The 17,873-nt window shown below is 43.1% G+C and overlaps 1 protein-coding gene and 1 long non-coding RNA gene across 3 annotated transcripts in view; one reads left to right on the forward strand and one right to left on the reverse strand.

Moving 5' to 3' along the window:
* The window catches only part of LOC127143333 (uncharacterized), a 31,794-nt gene extending 15,604 nt beyond the window's left edge, over window positions 1–16,190 (reverse strand). For both annotated transcript variants that reach the window (XR_007814656.1, XR_007814655.1), the window contains exons 1-2: window positions 15,892–16,190; window positions 14,197–14,309 (exon numbers count right to left, since the gene is read on the reverse strand). This is a non-coding gene — a long non-coding RNA (uncharacterized LOC127143333). The remainder of the gene's footprint in view (window positions 1–14,196; window positions 14,310–15,891) is intronic.
* On the forward strand, window positions 839–8,309 carry crabp2a (cellular retinoic acid binding protein 2, a). Its single transcript, XM_018680448.2, has 4 exons — window positions 839–1,194; window positions 5,060–5,238; window positions 5,881–5,997; window positions 7,616–8,309. Exons 1-4 carry the CDS (start codon window positions 1,113–1,115, stop codon window positions 7,667–7,669), a joined length of 432 nt encoding a protein of 143 aa, XP_018535964.1. The 5' UTR covers window positions 839–1,112; the 3' UTR covers window positions 7,670–8,309.
* Window positions 16,191–17,873: the final 1,683 nt, after the last annotated feature.

The following is a 17,873-nucleotide window of genomic DNA, read 5'->3' on the forward strand; positions in this document are numbered from 1 at the left end:
CTGTCTGACGCGCTGTTCCAAATGCCCCCGCAGTCTCCTCCTCTCCTCCTCCTCGCTCCCTTCTCTTCCGTCCGAACAGCGGGAGGCCAAAAGCTCTGAGGAGACACCGCGCCGACCTGCGCGCCAATCCCACCTCTTATTTTAATCTCCTTCTTTCTGTCCAACCCCGTCCTGGCTTTCGCGGTGTGTCCGCCCCCCCCCCCCCCCCCGACGCAGGCCCCCGTTAAATGGATAGCCCACCGGTTGAGGCCAGAAGCCGTATCCCATTACCACCGCTTTTATTTTTATGACACAGCGCCGTGGCGCACAGGAGGCTGGGGGTGAACTTGGCCTCTCTGCCTCTCTGCCTCTCTCTCTCTCTCTTTCTTTTACACACACACACACACACACACACACACACACACATACATACACACACAACCGCTCTGCCATCCATTCAGCCTGCCAGTCTGGCAGCTGACTGGTTCTTCCCTCGCACCGCCCTGCCAAGACGACATGTTCTGTCAACAGACTGGCCTGGCTACATCCTCCCCGTTTTGCACTAATAACCCTCACTACTACTGAAGTAACTCACTCAACCAAACCATTAACGGCTGTATCACAACGGCAAAGCACATCACACACCCAGATATTATAGATTATATCAACCGTGCAGAGGCTTCTCCAAAGCGCACAGCTCAATCAGATTCAAGGTACGCGCTCGGATGAGAGGAGCAGCTCCGCAGGGGCACATGTTACCCGCAGGGGCGTGGTCAGGTTAAGGTCCTCGCCTGTAATCTGCTAGCCTCCGGGGCGTGTCCGTGTGGAAGGGGGCGTGTGCATCCCATACACAAGTATCTTTGCTTTCCGTGCCATTCATTTGGAGCGCAGCCGCTTATAACGTGCACCGGCACGTAGATGAGAAAAGAGCTGTGACAGTCACCCACTCATCCCGGGTAACTGGACAGGCAGAGTCAAGCCCATCCGACGCGCCCACGCACCCAGACTAGATTGAGACCCGACAAGTGAGGTTTTTATTTTTGACGCACAGACGCGCACGAGCAGCAGCGCACGGACCGGACTTGGACCTGACAGTTCACCTACATTAATCCACAAACTACTTGCAGCCTAACATGGAGCGCAAAATCCCTGATTTCGCCGGCACCTGGGAGATGAAGAGCTCTGAAAACTTCGAGGAACTCTTGAAAGCGTTGAGTAAGTGATGGGAATAATGGTTTATATATATATATATATATATATATATATATATATATATATATATATATATATATATATATATATAAACCTCTCCGTGGCCTATTGCAGCAGCTTGACTCATTTCTTTTGCGCAAGAGCGGTTTCTTATGAAGCTTTTATTTCTGTGCGTGCTGACACAGATCAGATGTGTCAGCTCAAACTGTAGCTGTCTCAGCACATTGTAGGTCAAATCTTCTTCTGTGTCCGCGCACCAGCGAGGATCACCCCCTGTACCGCATGGGTGGGGAGGGGGTCTTTGTCATTCTGTACAACCCAAAAACTCGGTGCTTGGCCCCTAGCCAGCCTCACCCCTCTTTCTCTCCTCTCCCCCCTTTGGCCTCCTCTGCTAACACAATAGAGACAAACGGCGGCACATCTGTCTATGTCACAGCCTCAGTGTGTGTGTGTGTTGAGGAGGACCGTTATGACACGATACAGTGCAGGACAGTCGCATCATTATATGAAGTGACAGTCAGGACTATAACGAACACCTGCTGCTGAGATTCACACTGTTTGGTCTGCGTCTGGCGCCCATCACTGCTACGACTCCATAGTCTGGGCAGGCGTCAGTGTGTGTGTGTGTGTGTGTGTGTGTGTGCGCGCGTCAGAGCCGTCTGTCGTTAATAGCCAATTCCCACTGGATGACTTGCCAGTGCACACCTGGAATTCATATCATCATCATCTCTCTTTCTCTTTCTCTCTCTCTCTCTCTTACACACGCACAGGCACACACATACTTACTGTCTACTGTGCATGGAGGTTAATGAAATATCTGTCAAATGGCACAACTGTTCTGAATATAGACACATTACCACTGAACCAGAGCGTGAATTCCAATTCTCCTGTTTGACAGACGCAGCAATTAGAGTTTAATGTGTCTCTGTCTATTTTTCTCCACCTCCCTCTGCCTGTGCGTGAGAGGGAGAGGAGGAGGAGAGGAGGGGAGGCGGAGGGAGGGAGGGGATATGATGAGATGGATATGGACGTTTGTGCGCGCTTGTGCATGTTTTTGATATATTGGTATATGGTGTGTGTGTGTGTGTGTGTATCAAGTGTGTGCAAAGGTGCAAGACACATATTCAAGGAGGATTAACTTCAAGAGGAATGACACCGTTGCACCTTAGCCAATACTCTCAATACTCTCCCTCTCTCTCTCTTTCTCTTCCTCTTCCTCTCCCTCTCTTTCTCTTTCTCTTTCTTTCTCTCTCTCTCTCTCATACACACACACACTGGGACAGCCACAGACATGTATCACAGCATGTGTTCCTATAATGTCCCTCTGCATTGGCATGGCTGACAGAGAGGAATGGCCCCTGGTCTCACTGTGGGGAGTGTCGGGGAGCAGAGCGCAGCTGGACACAGCCTGTCAGCACCCACCCTCCTCCTCCCCTCCATCCTCTCTTCCTTTCCTCACTCCTGCTCTCCTCCCCTCTTCCCTCGTCTCCCCGTGTCCCAAATGCTTCCTCTGCCCTCTGCTCTTTGACCTCTGACCCTGACCCTGACCGTCTGTCTATCTGAGTGTGTGCATCCTCATGTGGCCAGGTCATTTTGGTCACAGGTCTGCAAAAATCTGTTCAGGTGATTTCTAACTTCTAACAACTGGCAGTTACTTGAGAAGCTTCAGGCCCCTCTGTGACTCCCAAATGGCCGGCACTTTACTCCTGTGTCCAAGCCAACAGACTGAGGTCAGTGACTGCAGGTTTGTTTCCTGAAATAATCTAAACATTTAGGAGGGACATTTTCCTCAAGTACAGTTACATTTTCAGGGAAGGTCTCTGTAGCTGTAAGGCATTTTTGTTGTTAAACTCAAAATCAGTTTCAATCACCTCAAGGTTAAACTTGATAAAATTACATGAAAATAGTGTATGTCAAGGCTTAATCAACTAAAATTTGATATAAATTTTTTTGGAGACTCACTCAACAGTGGGTTAACTGGTAGCCAGCTGCAACCAACTCTAATTTCCATTATCGACCAAGCTGTCAATTAATTTTTGATTAATCGAAACATTGGCACAAATTGCCCATCACAATTTCCCAGAGTTAAAGGAGGCATCTTTAAAACTGCTAGTTTCCGACACTTTTATGTCATTTACAGCAGTAAAAACAGAAAAAGATCTTTATCAACTGGAAATGTTTGACAGTCTTGCTCGACTTAAATGATTAATCAATTATTACCATGCATTGCATGCATTTGTGGAATAGGTAATATAGTTTTACTTAGATAAAAGTTGCAATATAAATACTCCATTATAAGTTAAGTCCTTGCTTTAAAACCTTTATTTCAGTAAAGGTATTTAATTGCTGTCAGCAAAATGTATGCAAGTGCTAAAAAGTAACAGTACTCATTATGCAGAATGGCCCAAATTTAGGCAATTTATGCAAGCAACATATTAATGTTGTGGATGTTAATGACGAGAATTTAATTACTTTATATACAGTTGGGCAGTTTAATTAAATGCATCACATTTTATAAGCAGATTATATGTTTTGGAGGTGATTTTTATCTGCAAAGTGTAGTAATTAGTAACTACTGCAGTTAGGTGTGGTTGAATAAAATGTACAGTATTTCATTTAATTTAAGTACAAGTACCTCAATACTGCACTTTCGAACAGTACTTGAGCAAACATACTTCCCATCCCTGACTCCATACTGATGATCACTTACACTTAACAGAATGCAATTTGCATATGATTCACATTAGATAGTGACAATGCACAGACATACACACCATGCTGTGTGTGCAGTACTTGCAGTGCTCTCAGTGAGTGGCCTGGACGTCCTAATGCATGCTGAATGACCGTGCATCTCTGAGTGTGTATATATTTACCCTTGGTGACAGGTGGGAATGTGTGAGAGGTGAGAAGTGCGAAATCCAACTCGACGGCAGACACACACTGGATGACGTACACACACTTCCCCTCACACTTGGACCGAGATCTTCACACACCACACACAGACCGCTGCCCCTCGTCTGTCTGACTCCCCCCTGCTCCCTCCTCCCCTCCCTCCTTCTACACCAGTCTTCTCCTTGTTCCTCTCTTTTCCCATGCTGTGTCATCAGTTTCTCCCCCTTCACTTTTTCAGATATACAGTATCTGACAAGGCTTTCCCCTTATATAGTACATCACATTGGTCTGGTACTACTGCAGTATCAGAACTAAGAGCTTATAAAGATGGGAGTGCTGTACTTTATGACACAGACACACATGGGATCAATATACTACAAATGGTGAGTGTGTGTTTATCTCTGTCTCTAGTCAGGCTGCTGTATGTACACTGTGTGTGTGGTTTCTCTCTGTGTTTTGCAGTACAAATTACCATATTAGTCTGTGTATGAGAGTGAGTGAGTGTGTGTGTGTGTGGGTGCACATCCAAAGATGATTAAGCCTGGGGGGAATGCAGATGTGCTGGGCATGCTTTGTCGTATGACCTCACTGTTTCCTCTGTAATCATTATTGGACAGAGCTGTGCAATGCAAGACTGCTCCTTTTACCCTGAGTGTGCAGGAGAATACTGTGAACAAGCAGCAACACACACACACACACACACACACACACACACACACACACACACACACACAAGGGCTGTGGCTTTGCATAATTTGGTAAGAACAGGTTTAGTGTGCCTTCCTCCTTGAGGCTCTATCCAATAAACCAATACTGTATGACGCAAAAAAGATGTAGGTGTGCACTGCTTGCATGGGTATATAGCTTCAGCACATTGTGATAGTGTTTACCTGTGTCCTTGTGTGTGCCATCCTCTATATAAATGCCATGTATCGCATAATCTTTCTCATGTTATTATTATCTCCTTAATTTTTAGATGTGAACGTGATGCTGCGTAAGATTGCGGTGGCAGCGGCCTCCAAGCCGCAGGTGGAGATCACACAGGATGGAGAGACTTTGTCTATTAGAACCTCAACCACAGTCCGCACCACCCACATCACCTTCACTGTGGGGCAGGAGTTCAATGAGTCCACGGTGGACGGACGTCCCTGCACGGTACACAACATGTGGACACAAACCTTATTGCTAAATGTTCTCTCAGTCGTACTTTGTCTGAATATACACACACACACTTAATCAAATGCACACACAGCAGTAAAGGGTGTACAGGGAGGGAGCTGTCCAGATTACATCAATCTGTTTAATTTGGCTTTTCATCATATTTGGACTGATAGCATATCTTTACCCCTCCCTTGGTCTCTGAAGGCCTATCATGCTACACCGCGCTCCCTCACACTCTTTACGACCCCTTTCAACTTCCCGTCTTCCCTCCATTCCCCCCTCTTGCCCTTTCCTGCCCTCCGTCCCTCCCTAATTCTCCTCGTTGCTCTCCCCGTTTTCCCATAGATGGCCTCTGTTTGGCCGTCTCCAAAGCAAACACATGCGACCAGCCAGCCCTCCGCTGGACTAACGATGAACGCATCACAAGTTATCACTTCTCAGTAATGGCCCTGCTCCACCTTACTTGTTTTCTCTCCCCTTTAGCCACTCCCTCATAATCTCCCCTTCTTTCTGAATGGCATAGTCGTCATCTGTGCATCCATTCATCTATTAACACACACACACATACACACATATATATATATATATATATTTATCTGTAATGTGTTTTCTACTTCTCTCTGTTTCCATCCTCAGAGTTTTCCACGTTGGGAAACAGACAGTAAGATCAGCTGTGAGCAAACTCTGCAGAAAGGAGAGGGGCCTAAGACATCCTGGACCCGAGAGATCACCAATGACGGCAAGCTGATCCTGGTAAGGCACACAAACTATCAGAGTTTAGATGGAGAAACACCTCGCTGCAGATTACACACCACAATTACAGTGGAGTCTTGGACTCAAGTCACATGATTTGGGCTTGAGTCAGACTAGAGTTGCTAATCAATTTGACTTTGACTTTAAAGGAGCAATTTGTACGTTTTGTTATCGCTTACATAACCAACATCAGCATTAACAGCTGTTTACTTGCCAGTTTAGAAGAAATGTTGCAAGTTTAGCATCAAATCTGATTCCTTTACTCGGCAAGAGCTGCCTCCAGTGGTGGAAAGCAACACAAATATTTAGCTTCTAGCTCTACCACTTTTTTTGTATCTGCTAAAGTTGTCATGCTAACCAGCTAGCCCTGGCCCAACTGGCCCGTCTCATCATTTTTCAATAGCATCTCACTGTAGCGCTCAAGAGGTAACACTGCACAGTGGGTGTTTTCGCTTGTATTGTAAATGCAGTGATGCCTGAAACTCTTGGTAAACAACCGTCACCACCACCTGCTCAACTAGAAACGGTTTAACGGTTATATAGTGCTGACATTACATAAGCTGACACCCAGACATTACTATGTCTTGTATCTCACATTCAAAAGGCACCTGGTAATTAAAAATATTTGCTGTGTATTTTTCAATGCTACTCTTACATGCAAAATTTATAATAATAACTTTCCCCCTTGTACTGACATTTTTTGTACTGGTAGCTAACAGTAAGTATTTTATTGGTGCCCCATTTGTAAAACAAAATTACACTGTAATTTGCAGGCTGTAGTCTAGAGTGTTGCCTTTAGATTTATAATTATATAATTGTCCTTAGAACACTATAACAGCAATCTAATTATTCTCTTGGCAGAAGATGAAAGAGCGTCTGTTGAGATTACAAAAAGCATGTACAGACATCAGCTTGAAGTCAAGAAAGCAAATGTCAAATCAAAGCAGAACAGGGGATAACCAACAATTATGTTAGTGATGTTTACCATGAATGTTGATAAGGGAACACAAAATAGGTTTTTTACATAATTTTTGCTTGTCTGCAGACTTTTGTTCTGCTGCTGACAACTACCAAAACACTCCTGATGATAATGTGCCTGCCCACAAACACCCACCCGAGCTGTTTTTAATCAGAAACTCCACCCAGTTGGCAACTTTAGATTTAAACAAGTATTTCATATAACCTGTTTGACCTAAATCAAACCAGCCCAACCAGAGATGACACACGCATCGTCCAAAATCCTCTCTGGAGTAAATTGTTTTGGATCTGTGCAAACTGTCAATAGAAGAAGTATTTACGGGGCAATGACGGCTGGAAAGTTGGCAGTAAGTTCACATCTAGGACTCCTGACGTGCTCACAGCCGTTTTTTTAGACAACAGCAGTAGAGTAAGCGTGTCTGCAAAGAGTTGCCGAGCAGAGCATGTTTACTTCAACAACTTTCCATAAATAATGTTTGTTATAACAGTTTGGCACAGAAAGACTATGTTGGTCTTAACTGCTGGCTCAGGTTAGAGTATGAATTCATGTTGAGTTGCAGATAACTGTGCTGGGTACTTTTGCCATAGTGCTTGCAAAAATCCACATTAAATATCCACTTTCTCCTGTCTTTCTTTTCAGACCATGAGAGCTGATGATGTGATTTGCACCCGAGTCTATGAACGACAACAATGAACAAGAGCACTTCCCACTTTTTCGTCCTTCCAGCCCCCGTCTCCTCTCCTGCATCACCACTTGCGTAACTACTCCCATTTGTCAAGGCAGTGCTGGGAGATAGCAGCCTTTAGATTTATTCCAGTATTTGTGCTAGCTTCACTACATAGTAAATGTAGTAACTGTATCTAGTATGTCACATATCTACATGATAGTCTTAGCTTCTGAGTTATCCGTCTCTTTCCAGCTCCATCGAAACGTGACCAGCTGGGTTTTAAACATGAAAATGTGTGTTGCGTTGTATGTTTGATTCGCTTAGTGAAAGCTCATGTATTTGGCATTATGTGGGTCTGAGAGTGTGTGTGTGTGTATGTGTGTGTGGCAGCAGAAGAGGTGTGAGACTATATTTGTAGATGTGTAAACCAATCTATGAGCTCTTCCAGTTTCAGGTCAGTTTTGATGTGTCCCTCCCCTCTGTTCCTGTAGCCCAAGTCCCACATCTTTAACCTTTTCTATCTCACAACGACATTTTATATTTATTACTACACTAGACTCTGATACAGTACTGCTAAGGTTTTTACTTTTGTCTCTTTTATATGAAATGTGATCATAGGAAACAACACTTTCTATGGGAAAAACAATAAAGCACGATGTTAACTCAGCTTGATGTCGACTCTTGGCTCTCCTGTACTGAAAACCGTTAGGAGCATAAAAGCATTTAACAGTGCATATGTTTTATGGTTTGTGAGTGTAGCTGCAGAATATGTGCACATTAGACGGCTCCATCTTATTTTAGGCTTTCTGTCAGCTGTCTGCAACTAGAATAACTTGTCTGTCCCCTCCCTACCAGTCTCCCTCTCAGTTTTTCTGTCTTCCCATCCCTTCTTTCCTTCACTCTCTCTCTCTCTCTGTGCCACATGCCCTCATTATTCCTCTCTCCCTCTGCCTCAACACTAAAAAAGTTTCCATTTCAAATTTTGTCTCTTTCTGCTTCTCACTTCTATCACACATTTCATGTGGATCAGCCCATCCTGCAATTTTCCCTGGCATGTGAAGCGACACACAGAGAGCCAGCTGCAGGAATGCCACTATTAGTCTCTGCTCTGTTTTATTTCCATTTCATTTGCCAGTTTGTTAAATTTGGTTCATATTTTTTTCTGGTAAGTCTTTAAAGTCTGCCTGACTCAAAGGAATAGTTTTGCATTTTGGGAAACATGTTTATTCGCTTTCTTGTCGAGAGTTAGAGGAGAAGGTTGATACTTTCTTGTCTGCACAATAAGCAGATACAAGAGTGTCTTCACTGAGTTCTCGGCACGAATCAGAATAAGCAAAAAGCAACATATTCCTTTAAACATCCTCATTCAGGGAGCATCTGTTGTTATGGTAACCAAGGAGGGTGATGAGACAAACAGAGGTCATCTTGGGACCTTTCTGGGCTGGACAGGGAACTACCTGACCTATCACCAAATGGTCAGAGATTGAGGATCAGTGGGCGTGTCCCCAACAGCAGGAAATGCCAATTGGATTACAGGGTACAGCTGATTGACAGCAGATGTGCTTAACAAGGAGTGGGGCTGTTAAGGAACCTGGAAATGGAAAAAGGGGTTGGGGAGAAAGATGGATGACCCAGGCTTCACGCACACGCACACACACGTACACTCACATACACACGTGTACATGCAGTCATACAACAAGTAAAAACTAGACAGGGATGGATTCCTGAGAGAGGAATTTAGTGATGCTAAAACTGCTCTCTTTTTTTCAAAAGACTATCTCATCTTTATTTCTCTACTTGCCCTGCAGCTGTGTGTAGTTACAGTGTGACCCCAATAAAGTCTCCTCCTCTGCCTCCTTCCCCAATAAAGGGGGTAAATAACTACCCCTCCCTCTCTGTTTATTACCCCCTGGGGCAGTAAAAGGCAGCTGTCTGGCCCCCTTCAAAACGCCTGGGCCCGAACTGGACCCCCGTAAAAAGAAGAGGAAGAAAAAAAAAACACTCACATGTACACACACACATTCACATACCAAACTAAAAACACACATTCTGGGAACTCTTCACACATACCATCAAACACTCACACTGTACACCCAGCTCATAAAACACTGTTGAGGCTCATCCAAAAGGTGAGCAGGCAAACTGCTAGGAGCACCAAAAATCTGTTAAAACTGCTCAAATGTATAGCACCGCAAGAAGGTCTGAGAAAACAGGAACAAAGTGAGCGCACCGTCTCTGCTGCTGACATCCTGACAGCATTGTTATCCCTGCAGGTTGCTGGCTTTGCAGAGAACGTAACAAGGAACAGAAGATGTGTGAATAGTTTGGCAACATCAGGCCCAACATGCCTCCAGAACTAAATGGGGATATAGTGTAGAAAAGAGCGAACACAAATTGTGCATACCAACAAAATAAAAAACACCTGTATGACGAATGAATACACCCACACATAACTAATGCTCTTCATCCATCAGGATTAAGTGGAAATCTGATATCCTTTAACACATCTAACAAGGTAACCATAGGCAATCAGCAGATATCTGAATAGAAACCCTGCACTTGTGTGAGAGCAGATTAGTTTAGGAGCCCCGGGGCCACGGCTGAGTCACGGTGCAGTTAGATAGATGACTTATGTGCAGGGAGGACTGGAGTGTGTATACTTGTCTGCATACTTGAGCATATGTCACAAAAAGGAAAGATGGGTGATTTATGATCTGGTTGAAGCAATTATTGCCATGTGGGTTAAGTGCATTCTGGGATAGATGGTAAAGAAGTGGGAGGGCTTGTTAGTTAAAAATGCCCCGCAGGTGGCAAAGTGAGAGAGCATGATGGGTAAAAAGAGGCAACCCCCACCACCACCACCACCACCACCGCCATATCTTCGTGATAGTCTTTTGTTGCACATGCACGCACATATTCATAGAGAGCATGCATGTGACAGGGTGATGACAGGTGAACGTCATTAAACACCCTCACATACTGTACTGTCTCTGTTCAGGATATTGATTTACACTCACACACACCTGTGAGCCTGCACAAACTGATACCCACAACACTCACACGTACTTTACAGCGGTAAGAGTGCACCAATCTCCTGTGGCAAATGCAATTAGACCACCCAGGAACCTTTGAGGCCTCTTGTAAAACACTGGTCAAGAATAGTACACACGAGGGGAATAACACACACACACACACACACACGCGCACGCACGCACACACACACACTGCTGCTCTACCATCGTCACAGTTTGAATGTTTACAGGAGAAAGTAGAAAAGAAGTCACCAAAATCGTGCTGGCCTTCTTCTCACGTACAGAAATTAGTGTTTATGCATGATCTTAAAATTCCCCTCTTTCTCTGTTAAGATGCAGTTAATGAGACACAGGAAAGATGTGAGAGAGTGGGGAAGGCATGTGTGTAAAGGCCATGGGAAAGAGTCTGGAAATCGAGAGTATATGTTTGGCACTTTAGCACATTGAGCCACACAGGACACTCAAACCAACAACTTTCAAAACCTCTTCTCTTTAATGTCTGGGCAGAGAATCCTTCCATTAAGGGAAATAAAATCAAAGAGGAGAGCAACGGAGAGAGACGTGGAGAGGCTGAGTCAGAGAGTAAACGAGGGGTGAGGTAAGGACGAAAGCTTCGTTTTAACTTCCTCGTCTAATTTTATAAAAGATGATTCATTTTCTTACTCACAAATACATCAAAGGTTTATTTATACTAAGACATCTATAGATCCACTGTCAGCTCAGTGGGGCGAATCCCCAAACTGATATCACTGGTCTGGCATGAGCATCATCACCCTCCTCCTTCAATAACTGTGGGACAATGGTCTTTTGGTATACCAGAGGAAGGCTGAATGAAGGCTTTGTAGAGATGAAGAATGTAATAATAAATGTGATTACAGACTCAAACGCTGACCTCTGGATCGACAGGGGGAGACTGGGAGGATGGGAGATGCTGTAGCCAAAAGTGTGTAGATACCTAAATATTGCAAAGCAAAGAAAGGTGGCTAGAGTGCACTTCCAAACCCAGTTGTGTATAAGTGAAGGACAATGGCAGCATATCAAGGGCAAGGAAAGGTGGTCCACAAACTGATTACATTGCAAGCCCCCAAAAACTTTAAGATTCAACATTTAGACCTTTAGAGTCTTTTTCAGCAAAGACAAAGAACAGATCCACCTAAAATTAGCAGATAAAAGCAGACAAAAATAACCATCACCCCAAAACTATTTACAATACATAAAAACACACAGTAAACAATAAACACAAACTGTTGCCATAAAGGCAGAGGCACACTTTTGTCTAAAATATAACATAGATGTAGGTGGTCTTTGGTCCTACACAGTATGGACACCATACTGAGATATGTAGAGAAGCAAGATAGAGGGGGTGTGAAGGGAGGCGCCCAGGAGGATCATCAGGCATTACAGGGTGATCAACTGTCATAACTCCATGACTCATTCCTTTTTTTTATAGGATCACTATAAAAACACACACACACACCAATGCACAAGGGAACACGCGCACTCATGTGCACTCACATGCAAGTATATGTCCATTTCACCCAGGATTAGATAAATGTATCCTCCACAGCTGCTGTGCTTTTGTTATGGATCAATGATTCTTTACACACAGCGATCTGGAGATGAACGCTTTCAATCTATTAAGCTTCAAGTGATCCCTGGGAGTCTCGGGGGGACTCAAAGAGAAGGTCTAAAGAGGTAAAAGATTAAGAAAACTTAAAAGGAAAAGTAATAGCTGGAGTTAGGTCAGTGTTACTTTTAAAGAGCCTGCATCTGATTACCAAATACATGAGGTTCAGCTTATCACCCTCTCTGTCTCTCTCTTTTCCTCTTTCCTGCTCTCCCTCCCTCACCCTTTCCATCTCTTTCCTCTTTTGACCAGCTCCAGACGGCAGCCGAGCCAAAGCATACCAGAGACCAGCATGTCATAGCTGGATGCAGCGTGGCGCTGGCCGAGGTGTGCTGTGGTGGTGTCGTTTGATTGGTTGCAGAGGACTGTGATTTCGGAAACAGGGGTGGAGGAAGCGCACCTTGTAAAAAAAACAAAAAAAACCCCAAAAACTACTGGCTGCTGCACAGGCCCACAAACTCGCACTCAAACACACATACACTGAAACAGATGTGTGCTGCTACCCACAAGCTGGTGAATGTGCGAGAGAGGAAAAACAGTGTTTGCTTTCTCAACAAATATCAATGCAGTGCACTTTTCATGGGAATAGATTTAGAAGGCTGAGGTGTTGACAGAAAATTGTCATGGTAACCACTGGTATACAATGTTGGCACGGCTTCTGCTAAACCAAACAGGACCCACATCTCAGGAGTACCTGGTGACAGGTGGAAAACAGGCTCGTCTACTAACACTACATTGTCACTACCGTCTATCTCATCCACAAATCACAGTTACTGTACTGCACTGGTAATATGTAACACACGAGTGCTATGGTCTCCTGCTGCCCTCCATCTATCCATCTACACAGCCAAACTCTGTGTCTGATGTTGATTTACTGGTCATCCAGCAGGCAAAATATCCCATGGACATGCCAACTAATGTAGAACGCCCAGCGGACATTCCTTCTGCTCATCTTGAAATGTGCACTGTGCCTTGAAAGGAAAAGTAAGAATGCTGAGGATTAGATGTCAACATCCAATCTCTGCAGCCATCTGATAGAGCTTGCACACAGTTAAGAACATTGTCTAAATGCATGAGTCCATCTTAAATTATTTGCACTGTCAGAAGCGATCATCAAATTTGCACCAGAGAGCTAGTCTGAAACACGTAAGCCTAATTAATCTACACTTTTAAAGGTTACAGGGAAATATTTAGATGGCTCTTGCTGTCTGTATGTATGTATGTATGCTGTCCACCTGTATTTAATATTCACTCTACTGCGCAGCGGCTGTTTTTGCAAAAGTTGTAAAAGTTATCTAGTCTGCACTGGACCACTGTTACAGCAGCGTGCTTAGATTTTATGCCTGACGTTAATGGGCTCCTGCATAGCTCCCACTGGTGTGAAACAGACTGTATGTGTGTGTATGTGTGTGTGTTTTGGCTCTCACACCGGTTCCACCTCAGTGCAGGAATCTGTGGTTGTGTACAGCGAGGTTTGGTTGCATGTGAGCTAGCACATCTGACTTTACATAAGGCTGCCAGTCAGCACGACTATACACCCAGTCGAACTACAGTAACAGCCACTTGCCAAAAAATGAGAATGTGGGTCACTGAAACCGTAAAAAGTGCACACCTCTCTTTGTGTGCTTCTCACTACACCCTCTGTGGTTGCGATGAAGAGAAATGAGAACTGAAACAACTAACTTCTCTTAGATGGAGAACAGATACATCAGAGAAAAAAGAAGAAAAAAGAAGAAGAGGAGGAAGCCAATAAAGGCAAGGACACTGATGTAGACCAATGTCAATTAGGCAGTAACTGTAAGAGCAATGGTGGAGAGACCGAGGTCAATTATCCAGTAATCATCATCTTTTTCCCCCCACTGGATTCATAAATCAGAGCTAATGAAGTTCTTACCATTTCAAGAGTGTGCTGGCCACTTACGAGTTTACTCTCCAAACCCATTGCACTCTGACTGTCCCAGTCCTGGCTGAAATCCATCACCACATGATGAGTCTGGACTGGGAGACCTGATTTACAGGACACAGAAAAAGACATTCAACAACATTACTACAAAGTGAAAGGAGAAATTTGGCATAATATGAATGTGACATCAGTTGATCAGCATGAGTCATAAATTGGCTTTGGCTGATCTTTGCAATTAGCTATGAAAAGGAAAACCCGCCAATTTCGACCAGCTGTGACAATATTTAACAAGAACACCACGAGGCTGCTCAGGCAGGCTTGAAAAATACATTAGTTGAAACAGAGCAGCACCAAGTGGTGACACATGAAAATTGCTTCAACTGCAGCCAACTGTAGCACATTTTATCACAACCTTTTTTTTGACATTACACCACATTTGCACCACACATTACATTTGCAAGCACAACACCAAAACCTCTCTGAATAACATACACCATCAATTACATGAGACACAACAATGCAAAACATGCAGACTACTTTAAAAGTTCTTGATAAATCACTAACAATACACTTAAATATACTCAGCTTTAACTTTTTCAACAGCATGAAACAATAACAGGTATCAAATTTCAGCAGCTTTATTTTCTGTTAAGTGAATTTACAGCAAATATATCCACAGATATTTTGCTGACACAGTGCTGATACAGCACTATGGGAAGAGTAAAGTCCTGCCAGTGGTGGATCCTGTCTGATCCACTCTGCTTTGTCTATTCAGTTTTAAAATCGATGACTATGTGCTAAGTAACGTTTGGCAGTAATGACACATTATGTTGTATTCTTGACAATGTTTTCTGAAAACATGGTTTTCAGTATATTGAGCGTAGATTTTGTGTGTCATTGTTTGCTAAAGAGGTCAAATTAATTTGCCTTTTGGGTGAAAGCTGACAAATAATATGTTCGGATCTTGATGAAACGGTCCTGTCTGTGGAGAGGGAACACCACTTTCTCTAGCTATACTTTTTTAAGAAACCGCATAATTTTTCCAGAAGGCCCCGTAACTACTGGAGTTGATATCTGTCATCATTCAGTATAACTCTAGTCCCAAGAGTATATTCTCTGGTATTGATTATGATGATTCCCTTGTCAATAGATATAGCCCAAGCACAACCACAAGAATGAAGGACCTTGACCTTTAAATTAATCCAGTTCTTGACTTTTATAAAATCTCTCTGTGTCAGATACGGGCCTGTGCAATTTAGAACACCATAACCATTTACCAAATGTGACATCAGCCAGGAAGTATCAAATTCTGCAATACAAAATGTTACAAATGAATGTGCGTATCAGTTCAAATGAATTACACAGCATTATGTCTCAGACACCCCCGGAAATTTTGCAATTTTATGTGCATATGTTCTTTTTCCCTTCTATGTTTCCCTGTTTTAATGTCTCTTGGCCACTAGGGGTCAGAACAGCTCGAGGCGAACTCACAACACAGAGCATTTAGCTTATAAAGTTGTTAGCCAAAAACCGCCCACTTAGTTAACATGCGTAGCGTAAACAGGATGCAGCACGGTCAGCGGAGGAATATAAATGCAATATTCCCAGATGCTTCAGCTCTCGTTTAGTCGACCAAGTCTTGAGAAAAATATAATAAATGTTATACATTGTTCACCTGTCACTCACCTCCGTGCTGGGAAAGTAGCATGTAGTCAGCTAGCCACCGGTCGTTGATGGTTCTCATCGGAAAGTGAACGTTAAGATCAGTTAGGTATTAATTTCATTCCCTACGGAAATATTGTTGCAAATTGGGGTGCACCGAAAGTAAGTCCGACTTCTTGGCGACTTATCGGGTGAGGAAAGGTAGACATCAGGTGGGCTTAAAGTCACATTATCACTGCAAGACCGGTGTATCGTTTGACAGCCAAAGATGGCGTAGACTTTCTTCCTCGCTCTGGAGCAGTAATGTGTTGCCAAGCAGTACTGCCGCTAGTGGAAAGAAGTTAAACTGCAACAACAATAGGTTGCCTAACAACTGTTAGTGCAAAGCTATCGTTACAGGTACACGGGTTAGTAAGACGATAGAGAGCAAAGAAAACATGTTAACACGTTACGTCAAAAGACGATAGAAAGGAAAGGAAACGTGTTAACGCGTAAATTTTGAACGTCTTAAAGCGTGTAAATTTGGGTGTTACAACCTCATCAGTTTGTGAGAGGGGAAACCTTACATAAACCTACAATCACTGCAAGGGGAAAAACTGTTCCCCACTTAATCTACCATGTATAAATTGAGTTTGAGAGATTACTTTACAGCACTAGTATTCACATCTGCATTTTTGTAGGTCACTGGTCTCTTTTTGAGGAAAAAAAATTAGCTTGTAACAATATAATTCTTGGCATAATCATTGAATGTGGTGTGTTCGCCTATGTGCCCACTAGATGGCACTATTAGCACACAAATGGCAATCTGTTGAATTTTAAGTAGATTCGGGGTAAAAGAAAGAATTTCTAATTTAATTTTTATCCTTTTATGAACAGACTGATAATTAGGGATCCCAGCTTTGTTTAAAGAAAGAAAGTCACGTATAATTAAAACTGAATGAAAACACTCGTGGTCTGTTGTTCACCCTCTGGATAGGAACATGATCTTGTAGAGGATGTACAGTGGCTGTCTGAATATGACAACAAGAGCTCACCTAACCCACCATGATAAGATTAAGGTAGGAACCATCTGTCTCTGAAATCTTACGTAGCCTAGATTGGTTTAAAATCTATTTTTAAAGGTCCTGAGGATATTCAGCATCTGTTGATTATCCATCATCATACAAACATTTTGGACGTGATTGCATGTTTGTATGTTGTGCCTCTGTGGACAAATGGTGTAACTGTTGAGGCCTGAGAGTGGCGCTCAAGGGCCTTACAAGAATATGCAGGACAGATGCAGGGCAATTCATTATCTCTGTATAACATGGATGTTGCGTAGCAGCTACACAACATCCATGTTATACAGTATAAAAAGACATTAGGCTACACTGTAGCCTAACTAATCTAAATCATATTATCTCAAACAGAATTTGAGATTACCCCTAGCTGGTAACATCCTCCATTCAACTTCATCTAAAAATAGGGATCATGGATTAACACTAGTCAAGGCAACCATTCACAAGGCTTACACCTTCATAGATGGCCTTTTTTTTTTTTTTGATCAACTCATTATCAAAAGCCTCATTATGATGTCTGCATAGTAAGACATAACAAGACAGGATATAGTTTTGCACAGCTCACTTTTTATGCACTACTGGTGTTCACATTTTGCTTTTTTAATTTGGATGGGATGAGTAACAAATTAAGGAAAAATATCATGAATTTGTTGGCTACCACAAGCATCTGGAACAGCCTCACTGCTCCTTGTTATATGTTCTCAAAGTCCATGAACGTCACTGAAGGGATGAGCACAATTTTTCCAAAACACATTTGGTGTAAAATTTAGCTCAAAGAGTTCTTTTTACAACATCATCCTGCTATATTGATATTAAACTTGAGAGCAAGGCGTTTGTGTTTGCTGGACATCACCATTTCATTCTTTCCCTCTACATTTTGCTTTTCTTGTACATCTGAATTCATTTTTGCCAGTATCAGAGCATTTAAACACAGGTGGAACGAATGAG

The sequence above is a fragment of the Lates calcarifer genome, linkage group LG15, assembly GCF_001640805.2.
Source record: "Lates calcarifer isolate ASB-BC8 linkage group LG15, TLL_Latcal_v3, whole genome shotgun sequence".
In the NCBI taxonomy this organism is placed as follows: Eukaryota; Metazoa; Chordata; class Actinopteri; family Centropomidae; genus Lates; species Lates calcarifer.